At 38.7% G+C, this 14,230-nt stretch overlaps 1 protein-coding gene across 1 annotated transcript; it reads right to left on the minus strand.

Annotated features, from left to right (window-relative positions):
- Positions 1 to 9,336: 9,336 nt before the first annotated feature.
- Positions 9,337 to 13,598, minus strand: asphd1 (aspartate beta-hydroxylase domain containing 1). The gene is made up of 6 exons (XM_053613931.1): positions 13,586 to 13,598; positions 12,437 to 12,867; positions 11,276 to 11,482; positions 10,513 to 10,720; positions 9,842 to 9,955; positions 9,337 to 9,692 (listed from the first exon to the last, which is right to left on the minus strand). The coding sequence occupies exons 2-6, from the start codon at positions 12,845 to 12,847 to the stop codon at positions 9,583 to 9,585; spliced, it is 1,050 nt and encodes a 349-aa protein (XP_053469906.1). The 5' UTR covers positions 12,848 to 12,867; positions 13,586 to 13,598; the 3' UTR covers positions 9,337 to 9,582.
- Positions 13,599 to 14,230: the final 632 nt, after the last annotated feature.

Below are 14,230 nucleotides of genomic sequence, written 5' to 3' on the forward strand. Positions count from 1 at the left end.
GGTCTATTGGTCTTGCAGTCTGATTATGGTGATTTAGTTCATCCTGGTTATGTAGTATTTTAATCCCCGTTTCGTTCAAAGAAAATTCAAGGAAAAAAGTTCTGTTTCCTTTTCGAGTGTATAAGCTTTGTAAAATATAAAAAGGCACATTTGTGTGGCCCAGCACTGAAATTAAACATTGTTTAATGTCTTTGAATAGAAATGCAACATCAACTTCTTTATAAGAGAGATACAGTATATAATATATTGATAAAATGTAAAATATATTGATAAAATGAAAGGATGTTATTTTCTCACTTCTATGCCAATAAAAATATTAAATATTTAATAATAAATAATATTAATAATAATAATAAGTGAGCACCATATTTTCTGTCAGCTGAGGTGTTTGTTTACATCTTACAGCTATACCGTCCTGTCCTAATAATCATAACCATAATTGAATGCTTTATTGTTTTAAGTGTCTTAATTTAAACTAGGCAGTATAGCCTACATGTACATAAAATGCATACAAACGTGTAGTATGTAATGTAGTGTAGTAATCCATGCAATTGATATGATTTAAAGTCGATCAAGTTGAGGTTTACATAAGTTAGTCTTCTTATGTGAAAATTCACACAAACTCAGAAACATGAGTAGGATTTTTATGAATACCAACATTCTTGTGTAAACGCTCACACGTATGATTTATGAATAAAATCTGTTTGCATCCAGCACGATAAATGAGACCCAAGATGAGCAGTGCTATTTGTCTGATAGCATTTGTGTTGCTTTTCTTCATCTGTTCTGTTAAAACCTCTTCATTCAAATCCGCTTCAATTTCTTCATTTTTTAATCTCGTGACATCATTCTGACAAATTCTGAAAGAAGAGAGACCGATGTTACATGTTACACAGTCATATAGACAATAGAGGATCTTTATGGTTAGATATATTCGATTGCAGAATCTGTCTTGGTGTAGAAAAATGAAAAGTCTTCTTTATTATTTGGTAAGCGCTTCCTCTCTTAGCAAATGTATTCATTAATGCATGCAGCTACTTTTTGAAACACACACAGTAAAATGAACCCTTTCATGCATAATGGTCACTACAGTGGACAGCTATTCAAATAAAATATATTTTTTTTTGGCTATTGCAAGAATTTCAATAGAATAATTGCATCACAGCCACTAGAGTGGACACCAATTCTTCATTTGAACGCATGTAGTCCACTAGAGTGGACACTTCAATAACTTTTTGAAAAAGGTATGTATGTAAAAATAAAATGAAAGTAAAACTATTGTTTATGCCTAAAGAAAAGTAAAAACACACAGAGAAAAAGAAATCCTTGATCATGCACAAAAGGGTTAATTAAAGATTGTACCATGCATTCAATGATATTTTGACATTTGCCTCTTTGTCAATTCACATCTGCTGTGTTCTTTTTGAAAGAGTTTTTAAACATATATTTCAGCAAAAAGAGTTTAGATTAATGATAATTTCACTAAAAACAAACAAAAAGCCCTAGCTGTTGTCTGACAGTTTAGATCATGTGACCTGCTGTTGGGCTACGGGTCACAACCCTCGGCCCACACGACTGCATGTTTGTTGTCGTATTGTATTTATAGATATTGGTGTGGTTTGTTCTGTTCTGTTCAAATATTGGTTGCTTTTTTTTTTTTAAAGACAGTTATGCTGAATTAGATAGTTGGCATTATAAACTCTTTATACATGTGCTCCTTTTAAAAGAGACACCTCTAAGGGTCTCTTCACAGCCCTGGTACGAATGCTTCATAAATGAGGTTTCAGTGTCAGCTTGTCTTGACCTGTGTCTTAAATAATATACTATGTCTTCAAAGTTACAAATATTTTTAATGAAAATGTATTTTTAGTAGGGAAAAAGGAAAAATAATATCTTCAAATGTTTGAGTGTAAAATATGAACCACTGTGTGTACGGTACTGTTCAATTTATATAGTCATTTTGTCCAGTTTGTCTTGTGAGTGTGAGTGAAACGCTCACCTTCAAAGTCCACTGTCCCGTCTCCATTATTGTCAGCCTCTGTCACCACAGCCGTAATCTCTTTCCTGTTAGTGTTTTCCCCAAGCAGCTTTTCCATAGCATGCCTTAGCTCCTCAATAGTGATGGCGCCATCACCATCCATGTCAAACTACACACACACACACACACACACACACACACACACACACACACACACACAAGTGGGAAATATGCTCTGTTAGCAGGCTTTCTCAAAGAGCTAGTGAGATAGTGCTGAATATTCAGGTTGGTTCTGGATGTAATGACCTCTCACCTCTCTGAATGCTTCCTTTAGCTCCTTTAGGCCAATCATTCCAGCCGTCTCTGCTAAGAGTTTAGGAGCCATAATTTCCACAAAATCCTCAAAATCTACTTGGCCTCCAACTAGCACCAGAGATAGAGAGTGAGAGTTTTGTACAAACTAAAATATGCATGTATTATATGATGTAATAAAGAAGATAAACATTAGAATCAACTGAACTTCAGGTATCTAACAGTTCACATAAGGTAAACAATGTTGCGGTATATGAAAGTGAAATAAGCATGTAGAAATCCAAACACACCCAGACACTGGATATTTCATTGTATCTTACGGTTCATATTGATGTTCTGGCTGAGTTCGATCAGCTCCATCTCAGTGGGCATGTATCCCATCGTCCGCATCAGGTTGCCCAAGTCTCTACAGTTGGTGAGCCCATCCTTATCCTTATCAAACTCAATAAAGGCCTGTCGCAATTCTGAGTCACACATACACGCACAGTTAAAGAAATACTGAAGCATTTGTCAACCTAATCTCTATTCACCAGATCAGTCATTTATGTGGGATTACCACACTGGACAAGTTTCCCCGGTACTGAGAAGAGAACAGAAAACCTGTTTACTTATATTTACATTTACTTATAATGCAAGTCTAACTGCAGTTGCGGAATTCTGTAAATAAATACGGAACATACGAAAGGCATTTTTGTAAGTTTTTAGTGAAAGGTATTTGTGACATTAGCTCAAACCCTTCAGGATTGAACTACCTTTTAAACAAAAATAAATGTGTAGATATGTGTTACCAACATAGTTGTCTGATAGTCTGATGCATGGATACCCAACCTTCAGTAAGATGTACACTCAGCATCCACTTTATTAGGAACACCTGTACAGCTGCACATTCATGCAGGTATCTAATCAACCAATCAGGCAGCAGCACACTGCATAAAGTCATCCAGATACAAGTCAAGATCTGCAGTTAATGTTCATATCAAACATTAAAACGAAGAATAATTGTGACTTGGATCGTGGCAAGGCTGTTGGATGGGCTACATCCAGCAGAAGACCACACTGGTTTCCATTCCTGGATATCCATTCCTTGGTATCCAAGAACAGGAATCTTAGGCTATCATGAGCACAGACTCACCTAAACCTGACAGTTGAAGATTAGAAAAATAAAAATCACCTGGTCTTTGGGTAAGCCTGTGCCCATGATAGCCTCAGATTTCTGTTCTTGACAAGAGTAGAACCCAGTGTGGTCTTCTGCTGTTGTAACCCATCCACCTCAAGGTTTGATGTTTTGTGCATGCTGAGATGCTTTTGAGGCCCTTTTCCTCTGACCTCTCTTATCAACAAGGGGTTTCCACCCACAGAACTGTCGGTCACACAATGTTTTGTTTTTTTTCACACCATTCTGGGTAAACTTTGCAGGTGTGAGCAGGTGTACAGATGTTCCTAATAAAGTGGCTGGAGAGTGTATATATAGTCATACATTTTATATGTTTATTGACAGCCTGCTGTTTGGTTTCCATTATAAGTGAATTTAGAGTGTCAAATATATTATCTGTGGTAATTGCACATGCTACAGGTGAAGTGGATAGAGATTGCACAGTATTCCTTCAAGAGGATCATGCTGTATATAGTACTAAAAAAAGGACTATGCAAGTGACAGTAAGAGAAATGCAGACTTTGGGAGTAAAGGAATACATGTAATGGCGTTATGTAATCAGGAAACAAAAAACTGGTAAGTGTAATCCATTACAGTTACGTCAAAAAATCAGATTACAGGTACATTTTGTAAAAAATGGGAATACTATCAGGATTACAATTTTTTTCATTTAAAACACAAAAAATATTTTGAGATAATATAGACAGCTGCTTGATTATAGTTCTGGTTCTCTCGTGCCAGTCATGACTCACATGAGCAACCTCCTGGTGCATAAGCATATAAATTTTGTGCAAAGTTAATTTGGTAGAAATGAACACACATTGTTCTCTGAAATGCTTTTGTCAGGGTGACCATACGTCCTCCTTTTCCCGGACATGTCCTCTTTGTCAAACTTTAAAAAAGCATCCGGCCGGGGTTTCTAAATCTGAGACAATGTCCAGGATTAAGCTTTAGTTTCATTATGATGTGCTTATGGTTTAATACTGTATCATGTGTGCACATGTTTGCATTGCTTTAACCCTGCTCTGTAATTCCCACCTTCTAGCACTCTGATTGATTGATTATAAAAAGGCCTGCAGCAACTATTGGCCAAATTCCTGCCTCTCAACCTACTCTCAGTGAACACACGAAGGTGAAGTGTTGCTATTTATGACATCAAACAGTTACTTGACAATAGCAGCAAATGACAGCTGTCCTGAGTCGAAACAATGCCCATGGCCTTATAAGGTCATTTTTAATGACATTACCTCATATTACATGGCCATTCAAATGTGTAAATGATGGTAGAAGGTACACTCGTGGCATCTGATATTTTATTTTCCACGGACATTCAAAAGAATGTAGGAAAAAATGTGGGCAGAGCAAAACCAATTTTATTTAAATATACTGTATTTATGTGATGCTAATAGTGTATCTTTTTCACTGTATTAAAGTCTGCATTCAAACAATATGCCCTCTTTTTGGAAAACCAGAATACGGTCACCCTATCTTTTGTGATGTAATGTTACCTGCATCAAGGACAGTGATCTTTTATTTATTTATTTCATTAAAACAAATCCGAACATTGAACATGTTAAGCTCTAAAATAAGCTCTAAACAATAGTATTTTAGATCATATTGCTTTTCTCTTGACTTTATTTACATATGTGACCTTGAACTAATCCAAAAAATAATCAGATTACATGACTTTCATATTGTGATACTCAGATTACGTTACTGATTGCATTTTTTAAGAAGAAATTTGTAACTGTAATGGAATACATTTTGAAAGTAAACCTCCCAGCCCTGGAGAAATGTGCTACCTTCTATCTCTTCAGCTACAAGTTTCTGCTCCTGTAAGGCAATTCACAAGCAACATTCAGTTTGCTGATTCTGTTATACATAAAACACACACACACACACACACACACACACACACACACAGTGAATAAACACAAATACAGCTGGCATATTTCCACCAGCAAAATCAGTTGATTAACTGAAGGAAAATCATGTAGACTCATTTTCTAAATTACTCTTTGGCTCTGTATAATGTGACATGTGAATAACCATGTGTTGTCCCACCCCATCACATTCGAGCCACAATGAGGGACATTAATATCGATAATTCAGAAAATTATAGAAAGGCAAGAATGTTAATTGACTGCAGATTGATATTAAAAGAGCAGGCTGAAGGAATCTTGCAAAATAAAGTGATTGAAAAGAATCCAGAGATTATATTATATTATAGCAAAAGTGTGCTCTAATCACCAGTTCTGGATGTGACAAGAGACAGAGACATACAGTAGTACAGCCTGATGCACACAGACAGACAGGCACACAAGTACATGCGCAGAAATGTTCGGCCCCCACAAATGATAAAACTGAGCGTAGACATACATACTTACAATGATCTTCCCTCTCAGAAAGATGCAAGCTGGACCCAGACACACACGTGACTCCTCCTGGCCCTGAGAAAGCGAGTGTGTGAACATGTACGGCTGTGCTTCCATATGGATACTGTTGCAGTCTTTGGTAGGATTATGAGTAAAACTTGGCCAGCAATCTTGTGCGCAAAGAAACGACAAATTACTTAATAACAAATAAAGGAAATCAGTTTTTAAAGAAATCTTAATGCAGACAATATCATGAGGTGTTAATTATGAAAATAACGCTTTCTCTCCTTTACATAAATACTGCTCACAGTATAGAGAACTGCGCTATAGTATGCTATGTTATGAATTCATGGTGCCCAAAGATGATAATTAAATACCTACAATGTCATGAACCGAGGACAGATTGAATGCTAGATGATTTCATAATTATTTATAAAATGTTGTGATATTTGCTATATTAAAGAAATACTTCCAAATATAATAACCTTCAAAATTTTGAGAATAATCTTTGTAAAATTGCGAGTTTCTTTTTAAACCCTGTCACTCACCTGTCTCTTCACAACCTCGGTGTAAGTGAAGAATTCTCCCACTTATTGTCTGTGCAGAACTTGGTCTAACAGCAAAAAGGTCAGACGTTCATCTCTGTCTGTTTGCTAGTGGTGAATGATCAAAGAGAGAAAGTGAGAGAAAAAGAGTGGAAGAGAGAGAGAGTGAGAGAGAGTGAGAGAGAGAGACTGAGAGAGAGAGAGCGAGAGAGAGAGAGAGAGAGAGAGAGAGAGAGAGAGAGAGAGAGACAGAATCTGATTGGACATAAGGAGAGACAGATGGGGCAGAATTTTGTGACAGTGATGGATTTTGATTGAGGTACACCAGACTATCAGACAGTGTGTCAGTTCTAAGTGGTAAAAAAATGCAATCTCATCTATTTTCTTTTCTTTTCCCCATCTCAAATCTACTTTATATAAGGACACAATATTAGAGAAAAAAAAAATACCGTTGGACGAATACTAGTGTATAACACATTGCACAAAATTGATTTTTATAATGCACATTTCCCCTAACAATAAAGAGGACGCATAAGCATACTGCCCCAAAAGAAGGAACCGTTAAAATCAGTTTTCGAATCACACTTGATTCTTGGTTTGCTAAGTTTTAAATTGAATTATTAGATGCCACCACAACAACAAGCTGTTTTTGAGAGCAACCCACAAGATATAATATCTGAAATTTGCTAAGCATCATTGAAACTATCGTCAGATAAGAGCAAAAACTAACTTACTGTTCTTTCATACCACCGGAAGGTGTGTTGGAAAAAAGGGATAAACACCTCCATCGTAAAATATGGAAGTATGACTGATGCTTTGTGCCATTGAGGCTTTGTTGTGGCTGCTGCTACTAGAAACCCACAGTCTGGTTTACTATAGCAGGAGATTTAGACTTGCACTGCCTATCTCACTGTCAAAACTTGAACCCTATTTAAAAGCTATAGTCTGAATTGAAGAAGTTTGCATGCATAAATATAAGCAAAAGAAGTAAAGTAAAGAATTTGATATGTTCTGCATGGAAGAGTGATCCGGCATGCTCTACAAGTGTTATACAGTCTTTTAAGGCTTGAGATCTACCTTCCTGCAGGTTTAATCGCCAACCAAAATCACCTGCTTTAGTTGATAAAGAACTTCTAAAGGCAACGATCAGGTGGACACGATTACGGTTGGAGATGAAGTCTTCAGGAAGGTAGATCTCCAGGAACAAGGTCGGTGACCACTGTTTTAAGGCATCACAGAAAGATGCTCAGTGTTTTTTCTCTAGTGGAGGCTTCACCGGATATTTAGTGTAGGCTATACTGATTCTGAAACCAGTATTACGCAGAATATTACTATTAAAATAGAACTCAATAAAACAAAGCCCATTATGTTTAACTTCAACATACCACTCACTGCATGTTTGATTTGCATAATATTTTTGTACATTTCCAAGAATGAGACAATAATTCTGGAAACGAATTTGGAGACAAAGAGAAAGAAACACACACACACAGTGTTATGTAACTGTTAATAGGCCTACCCAACAAGCTTTAGGATATTTTTGTTTGCATAAGAGATCCCAGTAATCACAGAGCCCTTAATGCTGGTCAAATGCAAGCGCAGATCTGACCACATTACTGCCAAATGCTCAGTGAATATCAGCCAACCGATAAATCCCACAGCTCTTGTGTATACACCAAACACAAGAGTCTGTCCAGTGCTGTTTACAAGTATTGGCAAATATGATAAGGATCCTCAGAGAAACAGTTTTTCCACAAGCATTACATTTTCAAAGGAAAAATTTTAAAAGGAAGAGTTTTAAGACAGAGAAATGTTAATATCACTGTAGTATCATGTAATCCAATGATGACATCCAACAGGATAACCGAGTGTTATCCATCCAAATGTTGCCAGTGTGCTGCACTGATAAATGTTAAGTAGAGTTCAGTCAGTTCAAGTGCAGTCATGTCTAGTAAAAATGAAAGTTTCAAAGTTAAATTGGGGAAATGTAAGGAAATGTATGAAGGTATTGATACACTGAAATATTAGAATGTACAGTATGAAAATGTTGTAATAGATTGAATCCTTGGTATAGTGTAAAAATGTTACAGTGCAAATGACAGTACAAATTCATTTAGGGCATGGTACTATAAAGCATGTCAGTGAGTGTGTGTGTGTGTGTGTGTGTGTGTGTGAGTGTGATCCTCTATAAACATGTCATACTGAGCCAGATTACCTGGGTTAATTACAGTAGTAGATAAAGAGGATTAACCAATTTGTGCACCGTAAATTTAACGATTTAATGATCTCCATAAACATAAATGAATGAATATGAATAAGTTTAATTAACATGAATAAATCTTATAATGACCCCTGAATCTCTGTGTGACCTGCGTCAATCTCCCTTCACCCTCAAAGAGTGTAGCTAATACATGTGTCGTTTTATGTACCTGACAAAAACCCTTGAATTGTGCAGTTAATTATGCTAAGATATTATCTGTAGCATTATGAACATTTTGTAGCTTTGACAAAAAAAAATCTTTATTTGAAGAATACACCGTTAGTTGGTTACATGTTCGCTTTGCAAGGGAGATGGGTCCGATGCATCACATTGGCTGTACAGTCAGGCTTCACAACACATGCATGCAGTCGGATCAAATACTTGTTTTGCCGTGTGCTTCACAGAATGTGTCTGAAAATAAAATTCATCACGAAAATAAAACTCCATATGATAAAACTAGGTCTTCAGTACAGACATAAATATAATATACATACAGTACTGACAAAATAGCTTGAATCACAGTATATGTCAGAAAAAAGGTCACGATCAAGTTACCAAATCAGGCACAAAATGATACAACAGGAGATCGGAGTTGTCAAGACAGGCACGAAGCAAAAAGAGATATGAAGATATTGAAAACTGGAACTTATCTAACGTTCACAGGTTTTGCGAGCACGTTAGAAAAAGAGAGTCGGACAGAAATGTGTGCTTGGTCTTGCTTCTACTTAGAGGAACTTTCAGAGGGAAGACAAACTTTTCTGCTTCAGTACATTTTGGGGAAAATACAATGCAGTTACATACAGTCAACTTATCTTGTGATGGAAAGATACGTCAAATTTGTCTCCACATTTCTTCTTGGTGGTTTAGAGAAGAGATCAGCTGAAACAGAATGAGATGCAGCTAGGCTCCATCTCTGCATATTTTCGGTGTTACTGGTGAGCTCAGAGATATGTAGTTGATTACTGTTCAGGACTGAAGATGTAGTCCAGAGCCTGTCTTTCTGCTGCTGCAACATTTGGGTGCCACAGATCAACACTGAAAATCACCCTCGGACCGTCTTCAGCGCCACCTAGTTGACAAAAAAGAATAAAAAAAAAACAACAAGTTACAGTCAGAGTCAAATCTGATACTATGTCTATGCATTTTTATGACTTATAGTGACATTTTAACAACGTTTAATTATCTCATGACTTTAATGGCTTTAATTTCAACGCTTACCATTGTGCGAGATGGTGTGCAGGAAAGAGTCATCCACTAGGAGGCAGTGTCCCTCAGACCAGCACTGAGGCTCACCCCCTACCACCAGTTCACACTGTGAAGGAGTCTGGAGACCTACGGGACATGTAGAATTTGTTAATGAAATAAACGTTTAATTGTTGATGACACGTTCTGTGAGCAGATTCCTATTTCAGAAAGAACTGCTGATGTATGACTGCTTTGTAACAGTCAGAGTTAAAGCTGTTCCTTTATGTTTTCCTACACATGCAAGTTGTCAGGACGGAGGGCTTTGTTGTTTGTTGGTAATATCACATTTGCCTTATTTGTCTTTAATGTTAAAGGTGTCATTGTAAATGGATAAACATATGATGTGTTGTTCTTTAACATTTTCTTATTTATTAGTGTTGGAAAAATGCTATGGTGTATAGGAAAGTAACCACTTTATGGTGGTAACAGACCTCTGCTTCGTGGACATATAGTTGTTTAAAAAATCAGAAGCTTTAATCAGATCGCTACAGGGATTTCTTGTCATTCTGAATTACAGATTCAAAGCATATGTCTTATATATTTTTCTATATGATATTCCAAGAAAGGATTACCTATTTCTTTCACCATTAATGCATTAGCCATTGTGTAGGATAACTGGTGCTATATAAGGAGTCAGGACTTACCCAGATGGCACCGGAGACGTGTGTTGGTGGGCCCATAAGTTCCCCCTAGTGAGGCCCCAGGGCCCAAAAGCCAGAAACCTGCTGAGCCAAGGGAGTTACTGCTGATGAAAGTTCTCAGGGAGAGGAGAGTACGGTACGTACATGGACACGCGCGGCAATTACTTGCCACACACACTCCAGTGTTGTAGAGTGGAAACAGTGCCTGACCCTGAGAAGTGAAGCGACAAACATAAACATGATTAACGAATAAATGAACAAGGCTGTGTTTTCACTAAGCACCAGTGAAGCTTCTATTGACGAATTTACATGTATGATGAAGCAAGGCAGGAAACCTCTCAGTGGTGCAGTGCAGATATTGATTTGAGATAGTGAGTAGGAAAGTGAGGCGAGTGAAGGCGAGTGAGTAAAAGCGAACAGGAGAGAGATTAATAGTGAGTGAGAGAGTGAGCTAGAGATACTACTTAATAAATATTTAATGCGTCTTTAGTAGATCTCAGTGTTGCTGCAAAATCACATTTACAGCAGCTTAAACCTGGAACTTCGGACCGTGACGATCTCAAAATGAAACTTGTTCGAAAAGTTGTGCTAAGAAAGAACTTAAGATTTTAAGCCCACAATTGTTATTCAATTAAGTAAGAATTTCGTATAGGTTTATCGCATTGTTCAAATCCTCCGATCTGGCATGGCAGCCAGTATAAGACTTTATAATACATTATATAATTACATTACTTTACTTTATACTTTATTATATTACTTTTATTACCTTAGGTCCTTGGAATATCCAGCCCAGCTTTGTGTCAATGCCTCTCTTGAAGACAGCCTGGAATTCAGCAAGGATTATAGGGTAGCTGGCCTCCAGGATCTCGATGTCATGGCGATGAGCATCCCGAGGGAAGAAAGGGATGCTCGGAACATCGGGAAGGTAGAAGAGGTGGGGCTTCTGAATGGTGGAGCGATCATTCATCCTAGTCTATAAAATAATAATAAGAAGGCATGGAGTCAAGCAGAGAGCGAGAGAGAGAGAGAGAGAGAGAGAGAGAGAGAGAGAGAGAGAGAGAGAGAGAGCAAAGGAGAGAGAGAGAGTGAGAGATAGAGAGAGAAAGAGAGGGAGTGAGAGAGAGTACATCATATATCACTCATAAAGGTGTGTTATATATCAAATGAAATTTGATTTGGACCACAGTTTGGTAGAGTTTTGCATTCTACCTCCTGTAGCAGATGTAACTGACTTATTTCTACACCACTAAGGTTTACTAGCCTGGTCTATTTTAGTATTTTCAGAACATTTCCCCTACTGTAAACCTGTACATATACAACGCAGCCAGCATTTCCAGAAGGGCTTTGATCTCTGTGGTCAAATCAGTACCTTTTAAAAGCAAGTAAACTCTTCTAGCACCCTAAAGCCTTCCTCAGTTTGTCCCTCTTTGTGACTACTTAAAGGTTCTTTTGAAAAACTATACAGAGGGGTTTCCCCTTTTAAACATTTTCCAAGTAGAGCCTCTGTAGAAAGCTAGAACTGTTCCCCTATCAAGGAAACCATGAGAAAACGTTATTTTTTAAGAGTGCCGGAAAAACAATCCTTCCTACCATCAGTTATTGAAACTGTCTGTTTCTCCACCACAGTGAAATGGTAGACGGCATCAATATTACTTCTCAAGCTTCCACTTTTAATTATGACTTGAATCAACATTTATTTCCAATTATTATTTCAGGAACCTACAATATTAGGACATGAAGTTGAGATAGAAGAAGGAATCTTTTTTTTTAATATTCATATGCTCCTTTTTAAAATAATAATTAATCGTAAATGCTTACTTCCTCAGCATCACTACTTATCTCAGACTTAGTCCTTGGGTTCTCTACCATTCTTAAACAGGACCCCAAACCCAGACCTCACACTCTTTTTCTTCTATATGTGTCTGACCTGGATGCGCAGGCCCTTGTGGATGCGGCCCATGCCGGCCCAACTGTAACGCTTGGCATACTCCTGCAGTGCTGTGTACAACTTCCTGCTTCCTGCTGCTGCTTGAGCAGGAAATGGGGCATGGCTCAACACCGGCATCAGGTAACTCTTTGCTTCTTCTTCCTCCCCGCTCTCCACAGCGATTGCAGGGGAAGGTTTCGGGGTGGAATGACCATGCTCAACTGGAGAGCAGCTGGAGGAGCGAGATAAAGCAGAGTGAGCCGAGCCAGATGAGCAGGATGGAGGGTCGGCGCCAACACGGTAGCAATACCAGAGAAAAAGCAGCAGCAGAGTCCACAGAAGGCCACTCAGGGGAGGCCCACCCAGTTCCACACAAGGAGGCAGAGGGAGCAGGTCCAGAGACCAAGACATCCTGCCAAGAGGCTGAGACACTAAAGGGAAAAAAAGTGGTGGAGAACAGATGAAGGAAGTACACAGAGCAGAAGAGTTACAGACAGAGGAACAAAGTGGATAAGAAGAGGTGCTGGACAGCAAATGAAAACATGGTGGGTGATTTAAAGTGGATAGAGACAGGGTAAAAGAAATTAAGCAATCTGGATGACAAATAAAAGAACCTTGATGTGAACCTCAATGTGTCTATTATGGAACTGATCCAACCATGGATTTCCATTACACACAATCATGTGTGCTCACTTAGTACAAATCATTGTTTGGATCAGGCATGGTAGGCTAGCCTTTAAGCAACACTTGTGGAGTGATATATCTTTGTTAACAGATGTTAATCAGGCAAAAAATAAAAAAAACACATAATAAACAAACAAATAAATAAATAAACAATCTGTACACGCAGGCTCATACTTCCGCATTAGTCTAATTAAAAAGCAGGAATGACTTCGTCTTGTGCTTAGTCTTCTTGTGCTGTTGCATAATCATGGTTCCTGTAACCGCCTGCGTGTTTGTGTTCATGTTGCTCACACAGGAGTGACTCCTCAACAAGGCAAAACGCATCCCAGCTTTTAGTACGAAGCCACATCGAGCTCCATGAAATCCATTGCATCGACAGGCGCATCGAGCTCTAGGTACTTGAGTGCTGAATTGCTGTGTATGTGTTTGGCGCACGCCATGGTCGATTACGGCGTGTTGACTTACCGCGTCTCGGCTGCTCACTCGGTATGTCTTTGCCCCCTCGCGCTTTCCGCCTCCCCCCTTCAGTGTTTTCCCCGCCTGCGCGTGTGCTGCTGCTGCTGCTGCTGCAGCCGCCGAGCGTACAGCGGGGCTGTGTTCCGCATTAAAATGACTCGGAAAATCTCCGACGTATGCAGCCCCCCTCCTCCCTAAACTCGAGCCCTTAAACTCGCATGAACCGATGTTAACTCAGGCCGTGTAATAACACTCAAGCATTATTTCCGTGCACTTTTACGGAGTGCACTTCCACGTGCTCAAGGCGCTTTCAAAAAAAAAAAAAAGAAGAAGAAGAAAGAAAAAAACGAAAAGAGGCTGCGGACGGATTTTCAAAACGACGGGGTTTTCAGCCCTTCAGCGCTGGACAGCGACTGGTGATTAATCGCGATCGCGCTGTTCCGCCACCAGGTGGCGCGATTTATTACAGAAGCAGCAGATACACATCGACGCATCAAACAACACGGGACGTTTATGGCCGTTCCACCCACCTAAAGCGCCGAGCCCTTGGACATGGGACATTAAACCACGAAGGAACGACAACCCGAAATTTTAATTCGTTATTTGAAGGTGTTAGCATCACCGGCGAGCCTGTAGCCCGTTTGATGCTGAGGG

Source organism: Ictalurus furcatus, chromosome 2, assembly GCF_023375685.1.
Source record: "Ictalurus furcatus strain D&B chromosome 2, Billie_1.0, whole genome shotgun sequence".
NCBI lineage: Eukaryota > Metazoa > Chordata > Actinopteri > Siluriformes > Ictaluridae > Ictalurus > Ictalurus furcatus.